General features: G+C 23.9%; 2 protein-coding genes across 3 annotated transcripts; one reads left to right on the top strand and one right to left on the bottom strand.

Moving 5' to 3' along the window:
* The first annotated feature begins 76 nt into the window (after positions 1-76).
* Positions 77-3,251, top strand: LOC127288705 (GDP-mannose 4,6 dehydratase). The gene is made up of 6 exons (XM_051316322.1): positions 77-469; positions 610-852; positions 933-1,125; positions 1,200-1,432; positions 1,498-1,713; positions 2,752-3,251. Exons 1-6 carry the CDS (start codon positions 416-418, stop codon positions 2,881-2,883), a joined length of 1,071 nt encoding a protein of 356 aa, XP_051172279.1. The 5' UTR covers positions 77-415; the 3' UTR covers positions 2,884-3,251.
* A 307-nt stretch (positions 3,252-3,558) lies between these two features.
* Positions 3,559-5,717, bottom strand: LOC127288706 (fork head domain-containing protein FD2-like). Of its 2 annotated transcripts, none has more exons than XM_051316324.1 (3): positions 5,110-5,717; positions 4,110-4,935; positions 3,559-4,031 (listed from the first exon to the last, which is right to left on the bottom strand). In XM_051316324.1, the coding sequence occupies exons 2-3, from the start codon at positions 4,623-4,625 to the stop codon at positions 3,876-3,878; spliced, it is 672 nt and encodes a 223-aa protein (XP_051172281.1). In that variant the 5' UTR covers positions 4,626-4,935; positions 5,110-5,717; the 3' UTR covers positions 3,559-3,875. The 2 variants fall into 2 exon arrangements, with proteins under 2 accessions (XP_051172281.1, XP_051172280.1); XM_051316323.1 differs by having other exon boundaries at positions 4,110-4,649.
* Positions 5,718-10,532: the final 4,815 nt, after the last annotated feature.

Here is a 10,532-nt window from a genome sequence, read left to right as displayed (position 1 = left end):
TTTTTAAATTAGGTCTTATTTCTATTTAAAGGTGCGGCGATTCAAAATTCATGGGAATGTACCTTTAATACATAACCTAACAATGATAACAAAAACATAAATAAATACCGGCACTAAAGTTTGTAATAATTTTAAATATTTATTGTATATGTATGAGGATAAATAAACATTTATGTGCAAGTAAAAAAAGTACTACCGTGTTTGAAGTAATTGTCAAATATTATTTTTTACATCAATAGTGTGCGATAAATTAAATTTAAAAACATTAGTAATGCGGAAGTACGTGGCATTGGGTGTCATCATATAAACGAATAGTTAATATACGTAGGCTTTTAATAATTTTAATAGAAAAAAAATTAATAATCGAGACATAACAATTACTTTTAATAATTTGACAAAAAATAAGAAAACTAAAATGGCAGCCACTATTGACAGACGTGTTGCATTAATCACAGGAATCACCGGTCAAGTATGACAATATTTTATCATTATTAATTTCAATAAAATAATAGCAATTTTTGGGAATTTGTATTTAAAATTTTAAAGTTAATTATTAATTTTACATACAATATAAATGAAAAATAATTAAAATTTAAAAAATATTTCTAGGATGGTTCATATTTGGCTGAATTTCTTATCGAGAAAGGATATGAAGTTCATGGAATGATTCGAAGATCAAGTTCATTTAATACACAACGAATTCAACATTTGTACGCTGATCCAAATTGTCATCGTCAAGAAAAAATGAAATTACACTATGGAGATATGACGGATTCTAGTAGTTTAGTTAAACTTATTTCTTCGATTCATCCAACAGAAATTTACAATCTTGCAGCTCAAAGTCACGTGAAGGTTGGATTAAAGATTCTTTCATAAATTTTTTCTTTATTAAGAATATAATTAAACTTTTGTTTTGTTTTGTTTTTTTTCAGGTGAGCTTTGATTTAAGTGAATACACTGCTGAAGTTGATGCTGTTGGAACAATTAGAATCTTAGACGCAATAAAAACTTGTGGTCTGGAAAAATCGATAAAATTTTATCAAGCCTCAACATCTGAACTTTATGGAAAAGTGGCAGAAGTGCCTCAAAATGAAAATACACCATTTTATCCTCGTTCTCCTTACGGTATAGATAATTTTTTCTGTTTTTTTTTTTTTTTTTGTAAACATTTTTTAAATTAAAATTTATTCTTTCAACAGCATGTGCAAAATTGTACAGTTATTGGATAGTCGTGAATTATAGAGAAGCTTACAATATATTTGCCTGCAATGGTATTCTTTTTAATCATGAAAGTCCACGTAGGGGAGAAAATTTTGTAACACGAAAAATTACAAGATCTATTGCAAAAATTCATCTTGGATTACAGGATGCATTGGTACTTGGAAATTTGGACGCAAAACGAGATTGGGGTCACGCTAAAGATTATGTGAAGGTAAAATAAAAAAAAAAGAAAAATTTAAAAATGTAAATTAATAAAATTTTATTTATTTCGTTTAGGCAATGTGGCTCATTCTTCAACAATCTGTTCCTGAAGATTATGTTATTGCGACAGGTGAAACACATAGTGTGAAAGAATTTGTTGAGGCGGCATTTGAATATGTTGGACGAACAATAAAATGGGAGGGTCAAGGTCTCAATGAAGTTGGAAAAGATGTGAAAACTGATGAAATTTTAGTTCGTGTGGATCCTAAACATTTTCGTCCAACTGAAGTGGTATTTATAATTTTTTTTTCTTCTTTTTTTTGCGAAACGAAAAAAAAAAGTTTTCAACTATTTTTTAATTTTACAATTTTTTCAATTTATTTAACAATTTTAATAATTAACTATTTCATAATCAATTATTATTTATTATTTAACAAAATATATAATTAATAATTGAATATAATAATAATATAATTTGTTAAAATTTTTTTTTAATTTATCATTGTCAAAGTAAATTTCAATTTTATTCAATTTTCATTTGATTTAATTTTAATATTAAATTTGTAATAATATTGAATTATTTTTTTATTTCTTAAAAGTTTCAATCAATATTTATTTATTATTTAACAAATTAATATAAATAATAATTGAAAATAATATAATTTGTTTAACTATTTTTTAATTTATCATTGTTAAACGAAATTTCAAAAATTATTTAATTTTAATATTAAATTTCTAATTATTTTGAATTATTTTCTAATTTCGTAAATGTTTCAAAAATATTTGTGATTATTTTTTAATTTCATTAAAAGTAAAAAGAAGTATTTTGAAAATTTTTAGGTAAGTAGTTTTTTTAAAACAATTTTCAAATATTTTAGGAAAAAAATTCCTTTTTTAATTATTTTTTAATTTTTTTAAAAAAAAGTTTAAATTAATTTGAATTCACGTAATTTTGCGCGCCATTACGTAACTACCGTATGCCCCTGGTGGCGATTTCTTCTACTACATTTTTCTGAAATTTTTCAAATTTTACTATTTTAACGGTTTTAACGTATTGTTCGTGAGTATATTTACAATTTTCATTGCGCAAAAATATAAATTTAGTATATTTTCTTGTTTTATAAACTGTTTTACAACTGTAAAAATCGTGAGATGAATTTCGTTAAAAGTCCACGGCAATTGGCGGCCATTTTGGTGACGCCACTCTTCTTGCAAGCTCTTACTGCTCATAGCAGCAATACCGCGTTCAGTGAAGATAAAAGCTTTCGATAAAATAATATTTCGCGTTTTGTGTCTCGTAATTTCTTGAAATTGAACGAAAATTTACAGGATTTGCTTCAAGGCGATGCATCAAAAGCAAAAAGCAAACTTGGTTGGGAGCCAACAGTTTCGTTTCAAGATCTCGTAAAGGACATGATGGAGGCCGACTTGGAGCTGATGAAGAAAAATCCAAACGCTTAGAAAAACCAAATCGTGAAGCGTATTCGTGTCAAAAAAAGTTTGTCTACGAAAGTGATTTTTTTTCCACTCCATAATCCCTGGATGAGAATAAATGGTCAGTCATTTTTTTTTTTTTTAATAACTATATTTTTGTACAAATGAGTATACATTTAAAGGTTAAGTATAGCATATTATCACTGGTATCAATTGCAATTTTTATCCAATGTGCAATGTTGTATTACAAACTATATTTGTATAAATTTCGTATTTGACAATTTTTTCCTTTAAAAAATGATTAGTTTTGAAACTATAAAATAATAATTAAGTAACGATTAATTAATCGATAAATTATTTTAATTAGAAATATACAGTATTTTATGTTTAAATTACTTATTTAAGTTCTATTTTGTAAACCAAAGTCTGAAAAAATCGATTAAATCGATTTGACAATTTTACGTATTTACAGAACTTGTATGTTTTTTTTTTAATTATGAAAAATCGCACAAGTTTTCGTTCATATTTATAATGTAATAAATAAACGTTGTTGTTTTATCATAATTTCAGATATTTATATACCTTAAATATTAGTTTTCTAATGGAAAGAAAAAGGGTCGTAAATCGCAAAAAAAAAAAAAAAAATATTCGTCGAAAGGGATGTGAAAAATAAATGAAATTTATTGAAATTCTGAGAAGGATGATATTTAGATTTGTGTTTGTGTGAAAACGAAATCTCGCGTATTGCGCTTTTTGAAGAAACAAACAATCGACATGTGTGACTGAAACTATATAGCGTCGGAGTCATTAAAGTCCCTAAAAACAGTAAACAAACAAAAAATTTGCTGTATTTTCGATCTTGATTTTTAATGGTAAAATGACAATTTCCAGTTATATCCACACACGCATATTTACATTTACACATATATACAATATTTATCCAGACATTCAGTAAAAAAAAAAGAAAAAAATTTATGAGAAAATGTATTAAAATATGATTCTCGTTTTTATGAAAGTGGTTAGCTTCCGGAAACTGGTGATTTTCTCAAAATATTGTCGATCGTAAACATGGACGATTTAATACGATGTTCTGGAACTTGAACGGAGGTTGGTTCATCTTCTTTTAAACATCTTTCGTATTCATTTATTTTTTCTGAATATCCAGGTAGTTGCATCTATTTTAAAATAGAAAAAATTATATTATTAATTTTTTTTTTTTTTTTCTCCACAGACAAATTATTATATTTTCATACCGGAAGTATACACGAAGTTTGATTTTGAAGCTTCTCAAAATTCCTTTGCTTTCTTGTTCGTCGTCGACGATAATTTCCATGTTCAAACATTTCACTTGCCGATGGATCGAGTGTCCAATAACTTCCTTTACCGGCAAATTGTTCATCTTCATTGGGACATGTTTTGTCACGTGGTATTTTAACGAAACAATCATTTAAACTGAGATTATGACGAATTGAATTTTGCCATCCTTGACGATTTTCACGATAATAGGGAAATTTGTCCATAATAAATCTATAGATACCAGAGAGGGTTAATCTTTGTTTTGGCGATGAATTTATTGCCATTGCTATTAATGCAATATAAGAATACGGCGGTTTTTCACATCGTGGATGATTTTTAAATCTATGAATTGGCAATGGCCAATAGTGTGATAAATCCATTGGACTTGAAAGAGATTGAAGACTCAATGTTGGCGTCAATGATAAACTATAGTAATTTGGCAATGGACAAAGTGTGGGAATTATTTTCTCCATGATTTTCTTTTTTTTTTTGCCCTCCTGGAAATTGGAATTTTAAAATCGGTTTGTCAATTTTTATTTATTAACTTTATTCAAATTTTAGTTTCGTTTCTTTTGTAATATCGGAGTTTATTTATTTTAACCAATGAATTCGTTTGTTGATAAAAAGTATTTTTTTTTTGTTTCTTTATTTCAGGTGAAAGATTTTATGTCAATATTCAAATTAATAATACTGTTTTGTAAAAAAGAAGAAGACGCGAAAAATTAGATCAGATCCACATGAGGATTATTCAAATTGTAATTAACCCCTTCGACGGTTTAGTTTCTAAAAAATTAATTTTTCGATTCCCTTAATATAGGTAAGAAATAATTAAAACTGTTTTCATTTTTTTCTTTTATCGGAAAATTTTTATATTAAAAAAAGTTTTTCGTTCTACAAAAAAGAGGGTTAATTCTAATTTTCAATATAATTATTTTTTAATTTTCAAAAAATTCTTACTTTGGAAAATGTTTTTTATCCCCGAAAATTGGAAATCACTTTGTACTTTTCACAGAGGCATTTTCACTGGAAATTCACTTTTTATTTTATTCACCTTTTATTTTTTTTTAATTAACAAATTAATTTTTTAAAGAATTCTTGATCAATTTAATTGATTGATTGATTTTTTTTAGGGAGGAAAATTTTTTTCGATAGTTTAAGTAGTGATGAACGAAAATCGACTAATGAAGGGTGTTTTAATTTGACATGAGGTAGAACTCGGGGTATCAAAGATCGACTCCGCCCATGAATTTTCAGAAACTCCCGTTTGGCATTTTTGGATTGAAGAAGGAGGAGGTTACCTATCCGACGACCGCACTACATGTTTTATTGCTGTTTACACATATGCCTTAACACCCACGCCGGTAGTAACTGAGCCAATATGTAAACAGAGTTGCGGTAATTATACCGAAACGCGCGTTTCTTGGAAATAGTCGCCACATCGTTTTCCATCTTTTTCTATTCCTGTTTCACATGCCAAAATTGGGAAAAATCAAAGAAACAGAGGAAAAAATAATATGAAAATGTCATTTCAGTTGCTTCAAGGGAAAATTGCAATTTTTTGCAAAATTGGATTTTCATTACTTCAAATTGACAACTTTATGTCCAAGAGGTGAGATTTCTTCAAATCTAATTATTATTATTATTATTATTATTAAAAATCTAAACGGAAGAAGAAATTCGTACAGTAACTACGAATAAAAAAACTAATTCTAATTCTCAACAAGGAATAAAAAAAAATATTCTCCAGAAAAGGAATTTTCTTTTATTAAGAAAAAAGAAAAAATTAAATCGTTACAAAGATATTTTCGATAATGCTTTTTAGAAAAAAAAAATGAGAAAAGAATAATAATAGAATATAGAGAATTAAGAAACAAGAGAATAGAATTTATAAATGATACGCGAGGCTTTTATAAAATAACATTTTTTTTTCGAAAATTAGAGTAAAAAATCCCCCACTCAAAAGTAAATATCCTAATGTTTTGTCAGGTATTTTTAAACTACTACGTATAAATCAATTACGAAACAATATTTTAAGAATAATATTTTGATAATATAATGTCTATAATCCGATTACTTAGTATAAAATTTTTATTATTTTTTTTTCGATAACAAAAATCCACAAGAAAAACTTCACTTTCAATAATAATTGATTAAAAAAAAGTGGTCAATTAAATTTTTTTTTAAATTTTCAAATTACTTTTACGAATTATTACAATTTCTTTTTTTAATTTTTATGATTTTAAATATAAAAAATGTACTTTTGTGTAATAATTTCCCCTTAAAATGTAAAATAGACTTTTTTTCTTCTAAGGCAAAATTTCTGCCACTTGAGTTTCACAACTCATGAAGAATACCTCGAGAGTTATTCAAATAGAAAAGAATCACTCGCTTCAATATACGGAAATTGATTATGTGAACTTAAGACCAAACCACTTTAGAAAATGGGGCAAATCTAGATGTCAAAATAAATTATTTGAAGAGTTCGAAAGTTTTAATTTTTAATTGACAGCGATTATATTCTAATTTTTTTTTTAAAGAAATTTTATATTAATTTTGTGAATTAAAAAATATTTTTATTTTGAGTAACTAAATTTTTTTGTTTTAATTAAAATTTGTTTAGTTTTGGAACTTTTTTTGAGTGATTTTATAAAAAGTTGAAAATCACAGTAATAAATTTACACTAAATTGAATTATTTATAGTAAAAAATTTTTTTTTTTTGTAAAATCACAAAATTTATTCGTGCATATTTACTTAAAAGATGAGCAAATTTACAGTGCTCTAAAGAAAATTTTAAAGCAAACACAATTCCTCGTAATTCATCTCTTTCACATAAACTTGTAAGTTGCTAATTATAAGAGTTTGCAAGAAAATTGACTAAAATAGAAACATGCATAAAAAATCAAATTTTCATGAAGCGAGTGAGTTTTCTCAATTGCTAATAAAAAGAAAATGTTTCATTATTAAAAAAATTCTTTTTGGGTTTTTTTTTCCTCTTCTCAAAAATTTATTTTTAGTAAAATTTTACTCTAATTTTTTTTTTTTTTTTATTTGCAAAATAGAGTATGATTTTACATTCGATTTCATTTTTCAGAAAGTGAAGACATTTCTGTGGTAACAAGACATTTTATTTAAATCAGTGAATAGATAAATAATTATTATTAATCATTATTCTCTGTTTAATGACTTATATTAGAATTGTAGGTGAGAATTTATAAGAAAGTAGATTTCATATACAGGTCGATTAATCGCCCTTCGAGTGTATAAAATATATATAAAATAATTACGCGTGTAATTTAAATTTGCATAGCGAATCTAATTATTCATATAGAGAATATATTATCATAAACAAAGTGTTAAATCTCTTATAAGAAACGATAGATTATCGCTAATCAAATTTTGATAAAATTTTGATTTTATAATTTGATGCCCTGATTTTATTGTTTTTTTTTTAAATATATCTGGCACATTAAATTCCAGACAATTTATTCATAAAATATTTAAAATTTTTTCTTTAATATAATTACTTATTTCATTTTTATCTTCAATTTATTTTAGTTTGTTTTCTTAAATGTAAAATTTTTTTCTGTAATTGATAATTTATTTATTTTTCGACATATATTGACAATATTATAATAATTTATTACCTAAGTAATTTAGATAATTTTGTTTGATTAAAATAATTAATATGAATTAAAAATTAATGTTATTTAATATTGAGAAAAATTCAGTTAATAATTCTTTAATATTAGAAATTTAATTAATTATTTGATACTTGATTCGTTGATTTACCAAAAAAATTATATAATCTAAAAAGGAATTCATTAATTTCTGTATTTTACGTATTAAATTGAAATGAAGACTTTTGCCAAATTTAACGTAAAAATAGTTTTTTTTTTTTATTTTAGAGCAACTATGATTTATATATATCAGATAATTGAAATTTTTTCCTTTAAATTATAATAAAGAAGGCAAATAAGCACACGTAATAAATATACACTTTTCATAAGCTGAATCGCTTCAAAAAGAATATTTAATAAATAAAATACAGATTTTGAAACTCTTTTGTTAGATCAATGAATATAAATTATCAAAAAAAAAAAAAAAAAAAAAGCCATTGTGTATATTTATTACATTAGATTAGACATAAATTTTACGAAATTTGTATGTTTAATATGTTTTTCATTAACATAATTAAACATTTTTTTTTTAAATTATTATTCTCATGATTAGAAATTTATATTGAGCAATCGTCAAATACAATAGAATCAACATTTGTTTTGACTATCGATAAAAAATAATTGTCTTCAGAATATTTTTCATATTTTCGGAAAATAATGGAAAATAATATTGAAATAAAATTCTTTAGAATTGTCAATAATTTAAAAATATAAAAGAAAATTAAATTAATTAACATAAAAGAAAATTAATTAACTTATAATAATAAGAAAGTCAATTCTTTTTCTGGAGAAAAATCAGGATTTTAAATAATTTTTAATATACATTTTTGAAAAGATTTTTGCATCTAATTATTATAAATTTTGATGAAAAAAAATTTTGCATTTCGTTATAAACACCTACACAATTTAAGGAAAGTTTTTTTTTTTTTTTTTGTGAAAGCGAGCCGAGTTAATTAATTACAACAATTAAAAATTACTTGTCCAGTGATATTTTTCCTGATGACAGGAAGTGTTAAAACTATAATTTTAAAAGATTACGTCTCTTTTTTTTATCGTCTATAAAAATGAATAATTTTCGTTGTGAAAATTAACATAATTATATGTTATCAACAACCCTCTCCCTTCTTTTTTTTTTGTCTTCCGCATTTTATACGCGCAAATTAAAGACAAAAAGTAAGGAAGCCAAACTCTATGGGGTTTTAATTTTCTCTTATTAACTTAAATTTCATTGAATGATTTTTTTAAAAGTATTATTTCACAGAAAAATATTTATATATTCTTTTCTCCCAATTACGTAATGTATTTAGTTCCAATTTTTCTTTTTTACAAAAAAAAAAAAAAACCTAAAATTTCGTTATTTAACTAAATTATTATTTACGTTTTGTTAATCATGAATAGAAGAATAAATTTTGTTAGATCTCGTTACACCTGTTTATTATACTTTTTTTTATCATAGAAATTTCCAGCTGTATTTCTTTTTTCTGAATCGTTATAAATTAATGTTAATGAATTAAAAGAAAGAAATACTGAACATTGAGAATATTTTTTAAATTTATTTAAAAAAAAAAAAAAAAAAACAGTATAAACAAACTTTTATTGTAAATATAACTTTTATCGTATTAAAAAAAAGTCAATTGAAAAAAATTCTGTTTTTCATGATTTTTTTTTCAATATTATTGAAAAGTCTTTTTTATTATTTGCCATTAGGATAAAAATTTTGTTCGAAAAGAATTCTTTTTGAAATTATCAATTATCAATTTGATGTTGAATTATTACGTTATTTTGAATATTTTACATTATGTGAATAATTTAAAATTAAAATTTATTTCTTTCTCTATATTTGTACAAATTTTTATATATATATATATGGAGCAAAATATGATTTTATTTAAAAAAAAATCTTTACCGAGAAATTAAAGTCAAAAGTATAGAGTGGGGAAATAATGATAAATTATAAAAAAAAAAAATTATCAAATTGTTTTTTTTTTGTATTTTTTATTGAATAGATTTAAGATTTTCTCTCGAATAAATTAAAATATACTTTGTCTGATAAATTATCAAGAAATGCAATTTTCTCATCAAATAATATAATGATAATCGCTCTTAGTCGCGTGCAACTGACAGCTCTAAATTGAGTTCTTGACCTCGTGTTTTAATCGTTTTTTTCTTTCTATATAATCTTTACATATAATAAACAAAGAACCCAATTTTTTTTTTGCAGATTACAAATTATTTATAAATAATAATTATATTAATCTAATAATAATAATAATAATAATAATAATAATAATAATAATAATAAAAATAATAATAAAATGCTTGTATTTATATACGATAAAAAATAAAACTTGATATCAAGTTTCGCAATAAAATAAAAAATTAAATTTTCATTTACGTGTGATGGGTAATTTTATTACAAAACTTTCTAGTGGCTTATCACTTGTAAGCAGCAATTTCCTAGACAGTTTTGCAATGAATAAAATGGGTAGACAAAAAAATAACACCAACTGCAAAGAAATATTTTCCAAAAATTTTTTTTTCTCTTTGTAATAATTGTTTTGAAGAAAAATTAAAATATAAAGCAACATTTTTTTTTGTTATTTAATAGATATGTGAATTATTAATTCGTGCATCTTTGATAAATGCACATTGACAGAAAACTTTCTCCTACGCATTCATAGCATCCTGCGGGTCATATATTC

The sequence above is a fragment of the Leptopilina boulardi genome, unplaced genomic scaffold, assembly GCF_019393585.1.
Source record: "Leptopilina boulardi isolate dan_hultmark-lab unplaced genomic scaffold, ZJU_Lbou_2.1 LbouV2_392, whole genome shotgun sequence".
In the NCBI taxonomy this organism is placed as follows: domain Eukaryota; kingdom Metazoa; phylum Arthropoda; class Insecta; order Hymenoptera; family Figitidae; genus Leptopilina; species Leptopilina boulardi.
The sequence above is the reverse complement of the archived record's forward strand: the minus strand, read 5'-3'. Positions and strand labels throughout refer to the sequence as shown.

Coding starts and splice junctions, on each gene's coding strand:
- LOC127288706 (XM_051316324.1), bottom strand. CDS start 4,625: ATGGAGAAAATAATTCCCACACTTTGTCCATTGCCAAATTACTATAGT. Junction 4,032..4,109: donor AAACTTCGTGTATACTTCCG/GTATGAAAATAT, acceptor ATTTTAAAATAG/ATGCAACTACCTGGATATTC.
- LOC127288705 (XM_051316322.1), top strand. CDS start 416: ATGGCAGCCACTATTGACAGACGTGTTGCATTAATCACAGGAATCACC. Junction 1,433..1,497: donor ACGCTAAAGATTATGTGAAG/GTAAAATAAAAA, acceptor TATTTCGTTTAG/GCAATGTGGCTCATTCTTCA. Junction 1,714..2,751: donor ATTTTCGTCCAACTGAAGTG/GTATTTATAATT, acceptor GAAAATTTACAG/GATTTGCTTCAAGGCGATGC.